This window comes from Pyxicephalus adspersus, chromosome 5, assembly GCF_032062135.1.
Source record: "Pyxicephalus adspersus chromosome 5, UCB_Pads_2.0, whole genome shotgun sequence".
Lineage (NCBI taxonomy): Eukaryota > Metazoa > Chordata > Amphibia > Anura > Pyxicephalidae > Pyxicephalus > Pyxicephalus adspersus.
In genome coordinates, this window is record NC_092862.1 from 87,105,133 (window position 1) to 87,126,879 (window position 21,747).

Genomic DNA, 21,747 nt, shown 5'->3' on the forward strand with positions numbered 1-21,747 from the left:
AAAAAGACCTAAAAAATTGCAATTACTAAAGTGTTTTTTTCTTGTATGAATAACTACTTTTCTTTTCAATTTTTAGTACTGCAAAGACTGAAGATATAAGAGCCCATGTTCTACAGCTGTTGAATAGGCATTGTGTTGTGTTTGGTGATTTTATGTGGACTGAGTTTGATGATGTGTTTTTAACAAAGAATGTAAATTCAGTGGCCATTGTAGATACGGAGTTAAAAGTTAAAGGCAGACAGGTAAGACTTTTTTTTTTTTTTTTTTTTTTTTTTTTTTTAAATATAATTTTATTAATAACAATAGGATCATCTTCTGTATTATAAAAAAAAAAGTGTATTTATTTAAAAATCTTCATAGAAAGTTACAGCACCAATTTTAGCAAGAACATATGAGTGTAAATACAGTGATTTCTCGGCTAACATGTGACTTTGCTAGGAAATTATTTCGGCTAACGAAGATTTTTTCCGCTGTTTCAGGGTCGGCTAACGAATTCATAGTCGATTCGCGATAACGAACTGCAGCTGCAGTTATGTTTAATTTCGACTAACCATGATTTCGGCTAACGTGTGTGATTTTGTTGAGTTAGATCTTACACTTGTTTTTTTACTAATTTTTGGATGGTGAATCCAGAAATGACCCCAGTTTTGCTATCACATCCTGTTTTTACGATACGGGGTGTCCTCCATTTTTGTCAAAAAACATACAAATTTTACATGCAATGAAAAAGTAATGAAATAACTTGAATGTACTGTTAATTTATACAAAGGATTTATTGTTACTCTATGATATTTTTTACAGTAAAACATTTGAAAATTAGTTGGGTAAGCGGTTAAGGTAAACATTTACACCCATAGCTTTTCCTTGAGTGTTCAGTGAGGACAATCCAGCCACATGCTCCAACAATAGTCAGCCATCATATGTACATCCCATCCACCCTGATACCATCCTTCCATGACCTTCAAATCTTGGTGGAATCGTTCACCTTGCTCGTCACTGACTGCACCAATGTTTTCCGGGAAGTTAGAAAGATGGCTATGTAGATAGTGCACCTTGATGCTCATATTGCAACCAAGCATTTTGTAGCTCTTCAAAAATTTCTGGAGAGTATCTGTGTAATTATTTGCTTGTATGTTTCCAAGAAGGCCCTAAATAATGGCTTTGAATGATAACCAAGCATTCTTTTCGACTTTTGACATTGTCCTGATAAAATGTTCATCCTTGATGAGCTACCGTATCTGTGGACCATCAAAAACACCGACATTAATTTTTTCAAATGACAGGCTAGGTTTTTTTAATGCAAAAAGTGATCCTAATTTTTTTGCATAGAAAATTTTGTTTATATTGTGAGCCTGTAATTCTTAAGATTAACTCCCGAGTATGATGATTATATTTATTTATTATATTTTAATCATAAATTATAATATAATACATAATTATAAATAATTTAAAAAAATAATGAAATAGACAACAACAATGTAATTTAAAATAAAATATAAAATTAAAAATGTACTTTTATTTTATGTTGTATAGTGGTTTTTTTTTACTGTAAAAACAGTTAAAAGCAGATTACATTGTAATCTGCTTTTAAATTTCCCTCCCGGCCACACCCCCCGTATAGCTCACCACTCGCATCACCCGGAAGATGTCACATCCTCCCGGGTGATGCGAGTGGGAATGTCCCGCCTGCCTCACCCCGACGCTGCTGCTGTGCATCTCCAGGGAGATGCAGAGCACAATGCAGACCTTCTGCATTGTGCATCGCATCTTCCAGGAGATGCGGGCAGCAATGGAAAATTCTGGGGGTGGTGCCGCCAGCTGGCATCACCCCCAGAATTTACTATTGCTGATCGCATCTGCAGTTAGATGCAGAAGTCCTGCATTGTGTTTGGACTCTCACTGCTGGCGTGGCCAGGACCCGGGTGGTATTTAAAAGGAGATTACTCGGTAATCTGCTTTTAAATTTCCCGCCCCCCGGCAGACTGGTGCCCCGGCATCACAGCGGGACCATCAGATCGCCGCTGGAGCGGGGGGCAAAGGTAAGGGGGGCTTCTAAAGTTACCCCGAGTGTGACTCGGGATTACCACTTTTTGCATGTAAAATCCACCCTGAGTCACACTCGGGATTACCGCTAGGAAGGTTAAAAACTGCTTCATCAGACCCAGTTTCATGTGCAGAGGTGGTAATATAATATTCTTTCTATCAACAAGTGACTCATGTAGAATGTTTGCATCACCTCTTTTTAGGGCAGATCTTGGAAGCCAATTCTTTTCCATCCAATGCTTCCCACTAGCTCTGCTGTCCCACATGCACAGATAACAGGGATACTTTGTGTATCCGCATTGCTCACCAAGAAGGAAGCATACCATTTTAAGGTCAACACAGATGACCCAATTGTGTTGGTGATATTGCAACAAATCAATGACTCTCTTTGTTTGCATATTCTTCACAAAGAAAAACTAAATGGCCAATTGGGACTGACCCAAAGATTCACTGGGCGTATAGCCGATGGTAGACTTCAGTGTTCTCCCCAGAATTTTTTTTCAGCCGTGTGGGGGGAAACTGTAGCCGGGTGGTAAAAAAAAAGTGAGCGGGGCTAGACACAGCATTTTTTGTATTATGCCCCAACAGTCCAGTGTTTAATAGTGTAATCCCTTGTAGTAGTGTAATATTGTGATCAATGTGGCTTAACAAATTAGGCTTAGTTCACATTGGCAGTCAGTGCTCAGCCTAGAAATTATTTTAAGCTGGGTGGGAAGAAATTTTAGGTGGGTGGCAGCCCATATATTGTAACCCAACTCATCAGTAACTACCCAAAAACAGCCGGGTGGTTACTGAAAAGTGCCGGGTGGTGCGCCCGGCTAAAAGGGGCTGGGGAGAACACTGGCAGTAAAAAATGCCCCTTCTGGGTGACTACTTGGCAACTGCTGGGCATCTGGGATTGGTAACAGGCGCTAAGTGCTGGGCTTTTCAGGCCTAGCAGTTTTTCAAGCAGCATTGGTTCCTGGCGAGAGGTAGGTTAGGGGTATACGCAGAATAGGCAACCTTACTGCCAGTGTGAATTCAGCCTTCCTTCAGATGTCACCTCCTAACGCTATACCTAGGTAATACAAAGAGCATCATGCATGTGATCGCACACGGGGGCAGAACAGCCAGTGCCCTCCTCTCTTCACTGCCAAAAACAATAACTTCCTGTCAAATTTATCCACCCACAGTGTGATAGCTGTGTGTGTAAAGTCTGCTTGTCAGATTCTGCAGCCTAACAACTCATTGTGTTGAATCATTTAGATCTCCTGAATTGTTTGTTGTAATTGCCTAAATTTTTTAGGGTACACAGGGGACTCTCATAGCTACTAAAAACCAACATTTCTTTTTTTTTTAATTTTAAGAATTTCAAAATATGGGGATCATGAGTTTAAAAACTTGTGGAAATTGAACATTTGGGTTGCTGATTTATAAGAACGTGCACCTAAGAGCCCAAAATAGAAAATACAAATTAAGGACCCCCGGGGCCACTTACATAGCAGGAAGCATTGGGGTGGGGCCCCCTAAATAGTTTACCCACCGTTCACCAAACTATAATTGTAATACTATGCTGCCCCTTCTGGTTCTGTTCTTTGAATCCAAATTTATCTGGAATGGGGAGGTGCAAGCAACTGAAAATGTAGGTGTAAGTGGGGAACCGATGTATAAACTCCTAAAATTTCATTAGCATGGCATCATTAGAACATAAAAACCTCTGCTCCTCAAACTGTCCGCTTCCCTACCTTGAACCCTAATTTCTCTAGAATAGAGAGGTGCAGATAAACAGAATCATAGGTGCAAGTGGGGAACTACTACCAGTACTAGAACCCCAATTTCGTTTTTGATGGGCAGAGTTTTTTATCTTCTAATGATGCCATTGTGATAAAACATTAGGGGGAGTTATCCACAGATGTTCCCCGCACATCAGTTTCCTGCACCTCCCCATTCCGAAGAAATAGGTGTTCCAGTGTAGGAAGTGGGCAGTAATGTGTAACAGGGCAGTGTGTTTGCCATAGTAATGAAACTTTAGTGTGGGGGGGGTTATTGAAAGGTGTCCCCCCACTCCACCTACATTTTTGGCTTTGTACACCCCACCATTCTAGGGAAAACCCCAATGTTGGATTTTTACAAGATTTTACAATTCTGATTCCCATATCATGAAATTTGTAAAAGCTGTGGTGCTGAAATTGTGAATGGTGCTAACTACAAGTGTTCCATGTGGACCCTGAAAATTTAGTCATTATGACATTATGACAGTTTAGGGGATAAGAAGGTTTATACACGGAGAGCTGTAAGGCTAAGGAATGTGACATGCTGCATTTACACGAATATATTGTTTACAGGATGTGGTTTTTTTTCAAAAGACTCCGCACTGCTATGAGATAGGGGAGGGACAGCCTATGTCCCGATGTCTTCATAGCTGTGCTATGCTCTTCTCGCTCCCCCTGGCTCTAATCGGCAAACAGCTCTTATCGGCGGAGAATGGATCGAGCAGAGCAGCCTCTCCGCTGTCCGTTCAGAGCTGCTGAAAATGTGCTGGGAGTAATAATCACGGCAGCTGGGCGGCCCTCCCCCTAAAAACTTGTTGGGGAGAACTAGGATACTGTTACAATTTTTTTCTTGTTATATCTTGAAGTTTTCAATACAAAGTAACAGTCACTGAAATTATCTCCTGGCTCTTGCCAAACCATAGGTATACCAAATTGCATCCTATCATGTGTTCCCTTTGTCAACATCCATAAACCCTCGACACACTGTTTGCACACCTTATGAGGGTCCCAGGACTTTTCTTGATCACCAAGTTTAACTTTGAAATATGCCAAATAGACTTGCTCTACAAATGTGCTGATGTTCACTCTTTTGACTTTTGAATGGTGAAACTGCCACAGATATAACAAAATGAATACGGGTTGTTTAGGCACTTACGATGACAAACAGCAGAGCCAGACATGATCTGAAAGAAAGGAAATATGTGTGTAAATAGAAAAATAAATTTTGCTTATTCATTATGTAGAGCAGCGCTCAACCTCTGACCACACTGTCTGGCAAGTGAATAGCCTATAAAAATCCATGCTACATTATTCGCATTATTATAAGCAGTAGAGAAAAAACCTGACTTCATAGAAGAAAACTAACTGCACTTTTAGAATCAGCATACCTATTTTAGTGTAAATAAGCCTAAAAATTAACGTCAACAAAAAATTTGTTCAAAATTATTACCCAGTGTAAGTTTTATAAAAATAGTAAAAAATACAATATAAAAGGCCATAAACTCACCAATGGTTCAGATAAACAGCTTCCCAATTGGAACAGTTACTGTATAAAATCCTGTTAATCACAAACAAATGGAGCCTAGACATACATTAACTTTATTAAGCACACCGCTTTACATACAAACGGGGCCTCCCTGCTGCTTGTGTGCAGGACGGAGGCTCGATGGGGGGGAGGTTTGCATGACTTGCAGAAAAAATCTTTTGTTAAACACAGCTTAGGTTGTGGGTGATCTTAGTTACTTACTTACTTTCTGATACAGTATACAGGAAGTAATATAAATTTGTCATGCAGTATGTTATCGGTATGTTAACAGTGGGAAAAAAATTTGTTAGCTTGACAGCAGTTTGACATCTGAAAATGAAGCATGTAAACCATTTATCATTCAACATGTGTAAGCAACATGTTGGCTTTCCTGTAGGCCATAGAATCAGAGTCCATAGATTTAACAAATATACTGTTATTTCTTTAGTTTGTACAGATGACAAAAGTTTGAATTGTTCCTTTATTTCTCCGTTGACAAAACTGATATGTTTCAAGTTTCTTAAATACCCATGTTTCTCTGATAAAGGAACATGGGTAAATTAACTCTTTTTATAACGCCTTTTGTGTTGAAGCCACAATGTAGTTAGACAAAGAATATCTTTTCAAATTGATTATAGACGTCTTATCCTATGTTTATAAGCTAAAATTAGTTTTCCTATAATATGTTGATCACAGTGTACCAAATGTTTTTAAATAATACATTTCCCATAAAATGTGATACCATATTATAAGCATATTCAAAAAATGTATTAAATGGTAATCATAGACTCCTATTGTTTATTTACTATATAATGATCTGTATTGTATCTTTATATAAAAACTTTAAACCCTAATGTCATATAATGTAACTTTTTATATAGTTCAACTTTCCTTATTATATGCTTAATAATTAAAGACAATTTTGTCAAAATAGTATAAAAAAATAGGAAAAAAATTAATAATAGGAAATTGTGCACTTAGGTAGCTATGCGGGTCCCCTGTTAACCCTGAAAACTTCATGTCAACCAATGGTTTACAAGGTCTAAAGGTTTGTACACAGTGAGTTGTCAGGCTTCAGAACATGCAGCCTTTACACACACAGCTATCACACTGTGCTGCTGATTATGTCATTACACACGCCCACTTGGGCAGATACATTTAGAGGGAAAGGGGCTGCCTGTATCCCGATTTCATCCTAGGCTGTTCTGTGCTCTTTCGCCTACCCCTCAGCATCCCCCAGTTAAGAGAATTAGAGCTGCTGATAAAAGGCAGGTGGAGGAGGCATGGCTGCCGTCCAGAGCATCCAGCTAATACCTTCTGGGGAAAACTATGACACACTTACTTTATCTTATACAGTTCTGACTGTGAAAGTACAATAACCATTCACTGATCTTTCTGGACAGATTTATGAATGAACGACATTGGGACGCTCTATATTATTTGACTTTTGCCAGAGACTATCATGATTGAGTTGCAAATAGAATAAATAAATAGTGAATACTGTATTTTATTTTAGTTTAAATTAACTTTGTTTCGTTTTTGCAGCCTATTGATCTTAGCAAGTGCAATATATTTGTCAACGTTTTTCATTTAAACGAAGAAGGTCCAAGTTCCGAAACTCTAGAAGAAGAAAATGAGGACCTTGTAGCAGCTTACCACTGGATTTTGCCTGCTGGTGAGAGAACTGTAAAAATGCATTTTCTTAGCTTTTTGTAAAACAAAAAATAACCTTTAGATGTAGTTTCTAAGATTTTGGCACAAGAATTGGTGGACCTGATACTATTGACAGGGTATTATGTTGCTTTTTGAGAACCAAAATCCCCGAAAAACAAGCTATAAATGTGAAGTATGTTACCACTACTGAATTGCAGTATGGGTTTGATAAACTGTGACAGAATATTTAAATAGCTATAGAGATTAAGGGTACATACTACAATGTTTTCTGTCAAAAAGCTTAATAAACCCAATGCCTGTTTCACTTGTGATGTAAACTGAAAGTTAGCTCCTAAACTATGTAAATTATACCCCATTCATGATGAATTCAACAGAAGTTCCATAATATGCTCATGGTAACACTAGCTATAGTTTAATGCAAAATAACAACAGTAAATTAACATGAATAGTAAATTACAGTGTCATTACCAAGTAACTACAGACCGGTAAGTTTAACGTCTATAGTTGGAAAGAACCCAGAGAGCTTCTACTACAAAATATCATAAGTGATAACATAGATATAAGAAAGACTGAAGTTGTCACAAATTTGCTCCATTTTTTTGAGGAAGTAAGTAAACAGTGAAGTACCAATTGATAGTGTATTTGAACTTTGCAAAAGCATTTGACACTGTACCCCACAGACATTTAATATTCAAGTTAGGGTCTAAAGGTTTAAAAAAATCCATCTGTGAATGGATAGAGAACTGGCTTAAAGATTGCCTCCAGGGAGTAGTGATTAATTACACTGGGGAACGCATTTTTTGTTGAGTTAGATCTTACACTTGTTTTTTACAAATTTTTGGGTGGTGAATTCAGAAATGACCCCAGTTTTTTGCTATCACATCCAGTTTTTACGATACACGGTACCCTCCTGTACCTTCATACAAAGGATTTATTGTTACGCTGACATTTAGAGAAAACATTTGAAAATTAATCGGGTAAGCGGTTAAGGTAAAAATTTACGCCTTTAGCTTTTCCTGGAGTGTTCAGTGTTCGGACCATCCCGTCGGATGCTCCAACAATAGTCAACCATCATATGTACATCCCATCTACACTGATACCGTTTATCCACGACCTTCAAATCTTGGTGGAATCGTTCACCCTGCTCATCACTGACTGTACTAAATTAGAAAGATGGCTATGCAGAAAATGCACCTTGATGTGCATATTGCAACCAAGCATTTTGTAGCTCTCCAGGAATTTCTGGACAATTTCTGTGTAGATATTTGCTCGTGTGTTTCCAAGAAAGTCCTTGACAATGGCTTTGAATGATAACCAAGCATTATTTTTGACTTCTGACATTGTCCTGATGAAATGTTCATCTTTGATGAGCTGCCGAATCTGTGAACCATCAAACACACCGGCCTTTATTTTTTCAAATGACGGGCTAGGAAATGCCAAAATAAGTACTTGAAACAGTTTCCTTCAGTCCTTTTAGGCAAAGCTTTAAAAAACTGCTTCATCAGACCCAATTTCATGTGCAGAGGCGGTAATATAATATTCTTTCTATCAACAAGTGGCTCATGTAGAATGATTGGATCACCTAGTTTTAGGGCAGATCTTGGAGGCCAATTCCTTTCCACCCAGTGCCTCTATCGAGCTGTCCCACATGCACAGATACCAGGAATACTTGGTGTATCTGCGTTGCAATAACTCAATGACTCAAAAAACTGAATGGCCAATTAGGACTGACCCAATTATATTGCCATTGTGAAGGAGGGCACACTTTAAGCTCCGCTTTGAGCTATTGATGAATAGTCGAGTTAAGGATTGGAATTCCCAATCCTTCCATTAAACCAGGTATGTTATGGCAATACACCAAGCCATTGTCAGTTCTAAAGTACTGCAGAAATGCAATTTCTCTGGTTTGAAAGTACGATACCCTTGTTCCTTTTTCAAGTAAGTTTTTTTTCTCACGCAGTCTTGATGCTAGGAAATCTAAAACCTTCTTCGATAGTCCCAAATCACGTGCCAAATCACTCAACTCATGCTGATCAAATCACTTACAAACGGAGTCCTCTTCAATTTCAAGCTCTTCAGCATTGTTGTCACCTAGTTAATCACCATAATCATGTTCTTCAGAAAGAGGGTAGTGTAACGAAAACCTTCACTGGGATTTCATCTGAATGAGCCACTGGGCGTATAGCTGATGGAAGACTAGGGATACTCTGTTACTTTTGTATAGTGAAAACGTCAGGATACACCAAGAAAAATCAATGTAACAGTCACTGAAATGATCTCCTGGCTCTCGCCAAACCATAGGTATACTAATTGGCATCTTATCATGTGTTCCCCTTTGTCCACATCCATAAACCCTCGACACACTGTTTTGCACACCTTATGAGGGGCTCAAGACTTATTTTGGTCACTAAGTTGAACTTTGAAATATGCCAAAAAGGCTTGCTCTACAAATAGGCTGATGTTCGCCCTTTGAATGGGAATGGTAAAACTGCCACAGATATAAAAAAAATGAACCAGGGTTGTTTAGGCATTTAGGACGAGAAACAGCAGAGCCAGGCAAGATCTGAAAAAAAGGAAATACGTGTGTAAGTAGAAAAATACATTTTGCTTTTTCACTACATAGAGCAGCGCACAACCTCTGACCACGCTTTCTTGTGTGTAAATGAATAGTCTATTAAAATCCACGCCACAGTAATCGCATTAATCTAACGTTATAGAAAAAAACCTGAGGTGATAGAAGAAAACTAACTGCACTTTCAGATTCAGCATACCTACTTTAGTGTAAGTGCTTAAAAATTGTAGTCAACAAAAAATGTGTTCAAAACTTTTCCCCAGTGTTATTAATACTCTAAATTGTCTAGGGTTATTAGCGATGTACCCGAGGGTTCAATGTTGGGACCGTTACTGTTTAACATCTTTAAAAATTATATCGTATGTGGGAAAAAGTACAGTTTCTGTGTTTTCAGATGACATCAAACTATGTAATGGATTTAGGTGCATACAGGATGTCTATAATCTACGATCAGATTTGGATGTACTGTTTGATTGGGCACCCAAGTGGCAAATGACATTTAATATTGATAAATGTAGTTATGCACTTGGTGGCTATCAACATGCATGTTTCATACTGTCTAGGGGAAATACATTTTGTGGAGTCGGAAATGGAAAAGGATCTGGGGGTTCTGGTAGATCATAGAGTTATTAATAGCATGCAATGCCAAGCTGCAATATCTCAAGCTAGCAAAGTACTTTCTTGTATAAAAAGAGTAATAGACTGAAGAGATCAAGACATTATTCTGGCCCTGTACAAAGAATCGGTCATCTGTAATATGAAGTCCAATTTTGGGCACCAGTTCACAAAAAGGATTTTGTGGAATTAGAGAGTGCAGAGAAGGGCAACTAAACTAATAAAAGAATAGAGGAGCTTAGCTGAACTGAATCTATTCACCCTTGAGAAGACCATTAAGAGGGAATATGATCACCTTTTATCTACTGGTAGTCCCCGGGTTACATACAAGATAGGGACTGTAGGTTTGTTCTTAAGTTGATTTTGGATGTAAGTTGGAACAAGTACATTATTTAAATAAATGCAATTAAGGCAGATGTATGTCTCAAACATATTTTAGGCAGCATGGTGTCAGTTTATCACAAACAAAGCAAAAAAAAAGTCATTCATTAACTTTTGGAGCAAGCTGTGCTTTGATATGCAAAAAGAAACAACAGCAGAGTTTGTCTTGGTCATTAAAGAGTTACAAGATGCTATAGATCAGCTCAGCTCTTAAGATCTCCCATAATCTCAGCTGTGTTTAGCAAAAGATTTCTTCTATAACAGGAGAAGTAAAGACAACAAAGACTATTGATCCAGGGAACATCCGATTGACTCACAGGTTCAGGAAGGAATTTTTTCCCTTGTTTGAGCAAATTAAACCAGGGTTTTTTGCCTTCCTCTGGACCATCCATGTCTAGGAATTTTATATGGGATATGTTTTTAATCTCTTGTGGTTAAGTTTGATGGACTTATGTCTTTTTTTAACTATGTAACAACACTGCTGTGAAATAAAGTATGTAGACAAGCATATCCACATGGTAGATTAAATCTCTAGCCTTGACTACTTCCTTCCTTCATGTTATCCAACATTTTATATTTTTGTTAACAAGTACAGTGGTACCTCTGTATAAGTCTGCTTTTGAATAAGTCCAACTTCGTATAAGTCCTGTTTGGACATGAAAAATTTCGCTAGGTATACAACCTTTGTGCTAGAACTTGTATGGGTCAAAATGAGTCACAACACCATGCGCTACCCTTATTTACCGCTCTCGAGACAAAGCCACGACTGCATGTGAGCGTCAGTACGTCACTTGCTACCATTCATTGAATAACCCACGCTATAACTCTCTGAATTACATAACATCTCCTCCTCATCTCCTCCTCCTCTCTTCTCAGCACCATCCTAGTAGGCACTCTTCTCAGCAAGTACGTGTAAAGTGCGGTAAAATTTTCATTTATTTCATCCAATTGCTTTTGTATTTAAGTATTTTAAGATTAAGCAGATTTAAATGTATTTTACAGACCCATCAATGTATAATAGCCAATACAATAGGATTTTTTTTTTCATGCATACAGAATAATCATTTTCCTTTTATTTCTTATGGAAAAAACTTGTTTGTTATAAGTCCTGTTTGGTATAAGTCCAAGGACCTGGAACGGATTAAGGACTTATACCAAGGTACCACTGTATTATTAATTTTGCTCATATAGTAGTATAATGCTTTGTTATCACAAATATATACATTTGTATTTAAAACCTATTTTATTATTTTAGTGGAATTTCATGGACTGTGGGAGAGTTTAATATATGAAAATGAAATAAAGTCAAATGTAAGTAATTTTCTGTTTTGATAATGCTGTGTGTTTTGTAGAGAAGCCGTAATTTCATAATATTTATTTATATTTTTTTTTTTAAAGAACTGAAGATAAAATCTTTATTGTTAATGCATTATCCCTGAAATACATTTGTGGAATGTTTAAGTAATAGTTGTGTGAAACTGAAAATCCACATTGGGGAAAGTCATAGGAGGAAATGAATGTGAGCGAAAGATGCATGCAGCACACATTGCTCAAGATAAATAAGTAGTTTTTCTTAAAAAAAAGTTTTTATGGGCATAGGCATAAAAAGTATAATCCTGTTTAGGAGGATTCAATTCCCCGCAGCAAATAACTGAAGAATATGGCTTAGAGAAACTTCTGAGATGAAGCTATAGAAAAAGAAAGAATCTACACAAAGAAGCAGCTCTGTCTCATGGTGGGCATAGGTCTGCGGTAGATTGTACAAAAACTAGATTTTTACTGAGTTGGGGCCAAAGTATGAGACAATAGCAACTTCCATATTATACAGCAGTTCAATGAGGATTCAATAATAACCCTCTGAGTCCTTGCATGCTGAATAGTACCTATTTAATCAAACACCTCAAACTAGTTAGCACTCATTTTCACTTACAAGGGCCATTAACCATTACAGTTTGCAGAAAGGTAAAGTTGAAATATGTTGCTGAAGAGGTCCGAGACAAGTGTGTCTTCTGGAGGCACAGGATCTATGTGTGAGTGACTTGGGTTCTCCTATTAGGCGAGTTGACACTGGACATTCAGGGAAAATTTTCTGAGTGGTACCAGAAATGGATGCTTAATAATGCTTAAAAAGAGACAGAAAGAGGGGAACCAAACCAACCAGTTGCCAAGGTGGTAAGGAAAAGAAATGGAGACGGGAATATCCACACAGAAGAGAGGATGGGAAACAGAAGGCTTAACAGTGTATACAGGTATCTGTAAACATCACAAATGGAGCCAAAATGCACAAGGGCTTGTCATGTAATCCTGAGGCTCAGTGCAGACCATAACAGAAAGTCTGCAGCATAACATTGTTTAAGGTACTAACATTTTGAAAAAACTTTTCTTGTTTCCCCTATGTTATCCCCTTTCTTGAAAGCAATATCTTTACTAAGTCTCTATTAGCTTAATAATCACACAGATCTTAAATACCAAGATATTTATTAACATAGAAAAGAATTACCAAATAATCAACAATTATTCCAAATAAGCTAAATAATGATCACATAGACAAAGTAAAATGATACGTTACGCAAAGAGTCTGTCCTCTGTATCCTGCACCTTGGCTGGGTTTCAAGAAGATTGGAGAGAGAAAAGAGTAAGTAAAAGAGAGACAATAAGAGATATTGGAGGTATAGGAGAATGATTTGTTGCTGTTGTCCCTTCCTATATATCTCCAGGACCCTTGGCCACATTCGGCCACACCCATGCATCCACCCCTTACCCAGGTGTCCTCCCACTTCTGGAAATATACTGCTCACAGGTGCCTGCCGATATTCTCCAGTAGGTGTCACTGTTGCATTGGGGGAAAGTCCTCTGACTCATCTGACCAGCTAGTTCAGGCTCCTTTGGGGGTCATCAGATAGCAGGTATGTTTATATACTAGGCAGGATGATTGTAGTCTTGATTGAAGTCTTTGAAGTAGATGCTTCCATGCACGACCCCCATACCTCACACCTGGTATGGTGTGATCTTCCTGTTTAAGGAGGTGTTATCTTTCCTTCCAGATCTTTGAATCCAAACCCCAACTGGAGTCATCCATCTGCATTGACATTTCTAAGGCACCCCCCATTAGGGCTCACCAACAGTCATATTGAACCCATCATTTAAAATTGAATATGCATAAGTGCTGACTTTATAAAATTCATGTTGTGCACCCCAAAAAAATTTAAGAACATCTCAGGAACAAGAGAACAACATGAGCCATTAGTGTCAAGTTAAAACAAATCACCACAATACCACCCAAGCGGGTCAAACTGTTTGGTGTACTTAAACAGAGTTGCTAGAAACCCAATGATCCCACCCTAGAGAAGAACAGGGGGGTTTAAAGAGCATAGTACACTCTGTTCAAGGTAGTAATATTGATTGAGGCTGGAGCAACTAAAGTTGCTCTACAGTTATTTGAGGCAACCAAGAGGCAGGTGGAATACGGAGAGGTATCAAACAAGAAACCAGCAGTTATTTTGAATAAAAGTCTGGCAGTATACCCAGGCAACAGCTATGGAAGCAACAAGTGTGCCCTAGAGATGATAAAATCATAGATCAAATGAAAACACCTGTTTGAATTTCAACCCTGGGTGCATAAAGAGAAGGAGGGATACTTGGTGGATTTGGGGTACCTAGCTCATTCTTCTTTCCCTTCAGAGTTGCATTGTGAATCACAGAGCAGTTAGCAGGGACCAGTGTCTCTAACAATGAGTTGATATCTTCCTGGAACTAGCAGGAATATCACTCTGCATTTGGTGAAAGTGAGTGGAGACATGTTAGTAATTAACTGAAATTCATGACCCTGAAAGTTGGTGACTGGCCTCTTGCCATTTGAAGTTAATGCAATGTGAAGTGACAGTATAACCACTTCATTGAGATGTCCAGTGGGCTACTTGATGCAAAGGCCCAGTCACAGGGTCTCTGTCCTCTGGGCTGCTTCACAAAATGGTGGTCATCATCTGTTTAGATATGACATGCAGTACCTTTTTTCAGCCTAGTGTCAATCTTAGTCAAAATATCTCCCTGAGATTCTTATGGGGTGGAAGAATAGAGGTCTGGGTTTCTCTCAAGTTACACAGTTGTGAAGTTGCCATTTTAGCTGTGCTCTTACCCATGACATTGGAGATCATCTGTAGCCAGGGTTTTTCATTGTTAATTGAATTAGGCTGGAACAGATCAGCCTGGTGATCCATCATTTGACTAGTCTAGCAGTTGCACCATAGACAGGAATTTGCTTAAAGGAAATGCAGAGCCATTCTAAAATTTGCCTTCTATTTCCAGCCTCACACAAGCACACCCCTCCCAAAATTATTCATAATTTTTTTTTTTTTACTTACTAGAATGTTTTAAGTTTTTTGATTTCCCTCTTGCAAGTACTTCAAGATTAAATACCTAAAGTGGAACTTTATTTATTAAACATTAGGTTTATCCAAACCAAAAACATAAACACAATTTAACACATTACTTATATATTACTGCATTAGTTTTATATTTTGGCTTTTCTTGCTCCTCCTCCCATAACTATTTATTGAGGGAGCCATACTTGCCACCCTAACTGGACATGTCTACCTTTGGTTATCTGCTTCATGAGGGTTGATGGGATTATAAAAATGGAATAGCTTGTTTCTGTTTTCTGTTTAGCTCACATGAAATAAGAACACTGCATTTCTGAGCAAGGGCAACAGGTATCGTCTGCACTTGCTATGTTAGCCTAAGAAAATATTATCATATCTAAGAATTAGTAAACTTTTGTGAAGTATTTTTTTCTTGACTTTAGCTATCCTTTTAAGGTATAAGCCCCAGCATTGTGATTCATATCATTGACATACTACATAAGGATGATGCTTAAGCTAGGTACACCTTTGCAATGGTTCTCGTCCCATAATCAGCTCAGGGCTGATATCGGACGAGAACCTTGCATGTGTACATGCAATCATTTGTCGTTGGAAAGGATTGTGGAAGATCTTTCCAATGACAATTATTGCAGGTGTGTACATAGCCTTCGTCTTGATTTAGTACAACCAGGTCAAGCAACACATCTCACAGTTTAGGAACAGGTGATAAAGATACAAGGGGTTTATCTTTTATTATTAAAATAAAAAATGGTCTGCAGCAGAAATGTGTCAGTTTTTTTTCGACATTGTTGCTGTGCATACTTTATATTATATATTTTTATGCAGGCAGCCATATTTTCCAATCAAATATGCAGGCAGAGCTACTTGCTATAATGTTATGTTTTTTTACTCCTTCTCATAATGCAAGTGTGAGTGGACTGTTCTACTAAAATTTTTACATTACGTATGTGGCTTATATTTGTTTAGATAAAAGCAACTCCAGCGCTTCCTTTAGTCCTTCACAGTTGCAGAGAATCCTCACTTGTACTTAAATATGAAACTGGTTTTACTGCATCCAGTGGGACTGGCAAAAGTAACACCAGTTATTTTCTCTGAACACACACACACCCCTACCGTCCCAGCTTGGTGTCTTAACTTCCCAGTGCCCAATGGTTTGTAAAGATGCAGTTATAGTAGTTTGCCATATACACCATGGTATACAGGGCTCCTCTGTATCTATGTAATTAGTGAATGATCCTAATCCTAACTCGCATGGTTAGTAAGTGGCACCGCCCCCCCTGTATTTACATAAGGTAGGTTTTTTTTTTTGTTGCAAAAGGTTATATTGTAAGCAAGTTTTTGAGAAAATACCATTCAAAGTGCATGGAAGTGTAGTACGTCCTGTAGAGAGCAGGACACACTACACTGAGCACCTTGGACCTAATGCAAATAAGGAAGTCTTTATTTCCCTATGCAAGGAAAATCCCTTGAACACATATCTGGCAAACTTTATCCATACGTTCCCTGAGGAAGCATGTCAGCGAAATGCGTCGGGATATGAGACATTTTTGCTTTTTTCTAAATAGGCATTACTATTTATCGTTAACTGGTCCATTATCCCATGAAACTTAATGGGAAAGACCAAAAAGCTAAAATAAGTTGTATGCACTTTAAGATTATTTTCTCAAAAACTTGCTTATAATATAACTTCCTTTTGCCGTAAAAAAAACCAAAAAAAAAAAAACCCAGTCTTTTTTTTTGCTTTTTCTTTATTACCTCTCCTGTATCCAGTTTAAATGCTTTGTGTCCCTGCCAATTAGTTCCTGTTCAATCTTAGAAATGGAAGTTAAAAGAAAACACACATATGATACACAGGCAAATAAAAACATCCAAAAAGTGTCCTAGTAATTTCATATTAAAATGTGGGCCTTTTGAATTCATTTATGCACCGTGTAAGCAATCTTGATGTTTCTATATCTTTTATAATGCTTATGCATTAGTGCTTCACAGTGATATTCATCTTGAATAGTATCCTGGCAAAAGAACTTTGCTTTCCCTGCAGCTTTGGTACAGCATGGTACGGTGGTACAGCATACTGTCATGTGTTTTGGTGTGCATAGTGATTGAAATAGTGCAGATGAGTGCTCTGGTCCTTCATAGTGCATTTGCAGCACATTCGAATAAAAGGATTGTCTTAGTGAAAAATACAGTATAGCAAACATTAATACATCACCCTGCCTCAGATCTGATGCAGGGTCTCGTGGGACCCGCAGTCGGTGTGTCATGTGACTTCCTGTGTCGCAGTCATAACGTGTCAGCCTCCTACACAGGCATATGTTCCACCCAGGGGGCATGTAGGGAAGATACCAAGATTGGCTGTATTGTGGGCGGAGGAGGATGGTGTTCTGTATCCACACCTACCTGACGTTCCCATCTTTACACCGACTACCTGGAACGCAGAAGATACGTTCCATGACTCAATCCTAAAACACCATTTTATTGGCTGTGATTCCACAGTCAATTTAAAGAGGGCATGGGAAAATATTAGGCTATAGAGCCTTGCATTGCTGCGTGTCCCATTGTTGTGTGGCTATACATACATATATTTATTTACACAATTCTCATTTTATTTATATTCTTTCTTGAGTTCACTTTTTTGCAGTTCCTAAAAACAAAAATTTTTCCTATAGGTTGATTGACATCATGTAACAATTTATAGATTGATGAGATCAGGCCCCTGGGGTGTGGGCCAGCATTACACAGTCTCTCAAATAGGGTAGGGCCAGGGAACCTGGAGGAAGGGCGCAGTGACTTCACATAATGGCGTATTTGAAGATATGCATAAAATGAAGTATGAGTCTTATACTTTCCCTGAGTCCTGAAATCTGTGATCCACTGGATGTAATATATTCCGGAGGTGAAACAATGCTCTCTCTCTCCAGGGTCCCGACATTCACTGAGAACGGTGGTCCAGGAAGAGGCATGGGGAAGTTTAACCCAGGCCAAAAGAAATGAGTACAGAGAACAAATCGTTTGGTAGAAAGGTCCAGCTAGGCCAAAAAGACTAAAGGTTGAAAACATAAAAGGCCAACTGAGCCCGTCAAAAGTCTTCTCTGCATCCAAGCTAAGGATCAGGGAAGCTTTTTTTTTTTTAAATATCAATGATGTCAATCGCCCCCTGGTATTATTACGAGCGTGGCGGAATGAGATAAAAACCATTCCGCCATTCTAGTCTTTGTGAATTAAAAGGGGGTAAAGTTTAGAGAGGCGATTGGCTAAAATCTTTTTAAATATTTTCATATCAGAATTTAGCAGTGCAATTGGCCTGTAATAGGAACATTGGATCTTTACCCGGCTTGGGCACCACCATAATATGGGAGTTCAGCATGGAAGGGGGTATTGGTTTACCAGTCATAAAATCATTAAAGAGCTCCGTTAAATAGGAAAGGAGATCCACAAGATAAGTTTTAAAGTATAAATATGGTAGGCCGTCAGGCCCAGGGGCCTTATTGGACAGAAGCTATTGGATAACTTTGGTGATTACCTCCTCGTTGATGGGACTATTAAGGTGTTCCCTACTTTCTGCCGAAATGATAGGCAACTGAATATCTGCTAGGTATGCATCAATTTTAGCTTGAATGGGGTCTCAAACTAAGAGGCTATGTGTGCTGGGTTATATAATTGGGATACCCTACTCATCTTTTATAGCGTCGGGGTACGCCATTTGACGTGAGTTCCGCAGTTTAGGCGCCAGCAGCTTGTCCGCTTTGTTACCGTTATATTATATGTTTGTCGTGTGCGTGCCATCATCCAGCTCACTTTTCGCAAGTCCAAGTCTCGCAGTTTAGAGCGGAGGGAAACCACCTTGCAGTGGAAGGTGAATTTAGAAGCTCACATTAAGCGGCCTTCAAGGATTGTAACGTAAGGAAGCGTTGAAGGTTGGAGTCCCGCTAAGGCGGGTACTCAATGCAATACAGTGACCAGGAATAACTGATTTCTAGGCTTCCCACAGAGTTGATGTGTGCACCACTGACTCATTTAGCTCAAAATGGTTATCTAGGGCTTGTAAGATGTTCAATTTGGTGTTTTCCTGTTTAAGAAGGAAGTCATTGAGTCTCCAATGACAGAATCTGGTCGCGCATTGGGACAAAAGAACATCTAGGGTGACTGGGTTATGAACCGACCAGGTTATGGGGTGAATCTAAGTGGAAACACTATTGCCTAACAATGTAAGGTTAATAAAGAGTCAGGTATGAGTGTGGTGCGGGGTGAAGTAAATGAGAATTGTTTAGCAGTGGGGTGATGTATCCTCTAGATGTCATACTGGCAAGTGCATCTAATGATTAGGCGGAACATACAGGAATTTTTAATCACCGAGGAGGGTGGGGGGGAGGCTGGTGTGAGAAGGCGATCATATGTGGGTGAAAAAACAGAATAAAATCCCCTCCCACTATAAGATAGATATGTTCAAATTCTTCCAAACCTTCCAAGACTGTAGACAGGAAGGTCTTTTGAGGCCACGTTGGGAGCATACAGTTTACAGAAGGTAATAGAGGTGCCATAAGTGCCATGCAATAAAAGGTATCTGGGTAAACTAAGGATTTGATAAGGGTAACTTAAAAATTATAAAATAAATAAATTGCTATCCCTGCCATTTTCTTGTTGGAAGAGTTCGCAATATACGGTAGGATATCGGGTATGATCTGGAGGCAAAGTTAAAGGTACCAGATTGGTCAAAATGGGTTTCTTGCAGAAAAAATAAATCTGCTACAAGACGCTTAAACGTGATTAGGGTTAATTTTCTTTTGGTATTAGAATTTAAACCCTTCACATTAAGGGACAGTATTCTAGTCTTCATAATTAAAGATGGAGAATAGGAGTGTAGCCATGTACCTCAAAGACAAATGGACCACAAACATCAGAAAAGCTGAGACCATTAAAGGGACATAAGGCTGAGGTTGGCTCAGCCATCTGAACCTAAAGGCCCTCAAAGGGATAATTTGTGCAAAGTGAAAGGGGTGTGATTTCCTAGGTAGTGCGAACTCAAAAACAACCAGGAGGAAGTGAAAAAATAAAAAAAACAGTAACGACGAAAAAACCCAACAAATTACTTTGGTTAGGTCACCTTCTGGCGACCGAGGAGGTCTCGTCCCCCATAGGTCCCATGCACTCCCAAAAAGAGCGAGAGGAACTAAACAAAGGGATGAGTGGAAAGGTTTGCTCTGGGGGTAAGAGACCTGGAAGCCCCCAAAGGGCACCATCTAAAAGAGGATCACAATATGTGCAATCACGTTTGTGCCATAGACATACCTGTTAACCAGCAAACGTCGGCAAGTTGTAAACAGGACATTTCGGATATGCAAGAAGGTTTAGTTCAGCATCAATATAAGAGCAATCATAACAGTTGCATGAGGAGTGAGGTCAAGTGTGGAGGCTAAGGGTGAATCTCAAACAAGGTATCTATTTCTCCTGCACAGGACCCCAGTTCCCATAACTATTGAGTAGCTATCCAACAATGCTGAAGAATAGAAGTGTCCAAGATATACCATACTGGGTGAGAACATCTTTAAATCTGATCCCAGCCCATCCGGTCCGCTGGAGAGGTAGAGTCACTAGATCCAGGCCATGATCTCTTTGGAGCAACCGCTTCAGAAGCGGAGGGCCTTTGCCTCCCAACCCGGTAGTCAAGGACAGTCAATGCCCAAGTTCTCACAAAAAACGGTCGGGGATATGGTGGGATCAGAGGGTCGTGAGAAGTGGTTGCAGCAGGCGCTTCTGTTGTAGGATGAGCCAAGAGAGTTCCTGGAACAATTGAATGGAAGCCCCATAAAATTCCAGATTTCGCATGTTCCTAGCCTTTGATATGATCTCCTCTTTCAGCTCATAATCTGCCAGACAGCAGATTACATCTCTAGGCCTCGATTTAGTAAGAGGGTCTTCCTATAATGTTATTAAATATTGCTTGTGGAACAGGTTTGAGATCCGCGGCTTGAGTGGCTTCAGGTAGTCCACGGACCCATATGTTATCTCTGCGGGCCCCTACTGTCCAGATCTTCTAGGTAGCGATATTAGTCTCTCAGCTTGGTGTCATATTCACAAGATTTGCGATCAAGGTGATCTATGTCCCCCTTAGCCTGTTGTATTTCCCCTTCAAGGCCCTCCACTCTCCCTGCTAAAGATGAGATCATTGCAGAGTGCCAATTTCTGACTCACCACAGGACCTTCTGGCGTGCTGTAACCACCGGAGTCAGCTATTAATAGAGGAGCAGAGGAGGTGAGTAACTGTGCTGTGCAGTCCCAGAGACTCGGAGCAAGCTGGAGACCCCACCATCACCCGCCCACCAGATGGGGTCCCAAGATGGAGGGAGTCTTCACAGACTTGGATCTCTTAGCTTCACCCATGACTGCCGGTTGGATCACGCAGTTGATCGCCCATTAGTGCAAGCACAGATCAGAGAGAGAGCTCTAAGCCGCCATCTTCCAAACCCGCCAGTCCAGGCCCCCCAGGAATGCTTTTTTTTTTTTTTAAGTGGAGTAGGGTGTGCACTACTGGCCAATAAGATTGTGTTCCCTGCTGTGGATTTCCTATATAGGGAAGATATCAATGTATTTGTATATTTACGAATGTTAATATCCAAGAAGGGAATTTGTGTACAATTATAGTCTATTGTGAACGTCGAGTACCGATTATAGTCAATTTCCTGTAAAAAGGAACATAATTCCAATTCCTATTCCAATACCTGTCTTATTAGAAAAATGTCGATGTGAATTATGCGGTTTAGGTAAATTGATAGAAAATCTTGTAAGAAAAGTCCCCCCCCCCCCCCC

At 39.2% G+C, this 21,747-nt stretch overlaps 1 protein-coding gene across 2 annotated transcripts in view; it reads left to right on the plus strand.

The window, feature by feature from the left end:
* Positions 1 to 21,747, plus strand: part of TRIP13 (thyroid hormone receptor interactor 13) — a 51,338-nt gene that overhangs the window by 9,140 nt on the left and 20,451 nt on the right. For both annotated transcript variants that reach the window (XM_072412043.1, XM_072412044.1), the window contains exons 3-5: positions 77 to 242; positions 6,865 to 6,994; positions 11,817 to 11,872. In XM_072412043.1, the coding sequence (XP_072268144.1) occupies positions 77 to 242; positions 6,865 to 6,994; positions 11,817 to 11,872 (352 nt within the window). The remainder of the gene's footprint in view (positions 1 to 76; positions 243 to 6,864; positions 6,995 to 11,816; positions 11,873 to 21,747) is intronic.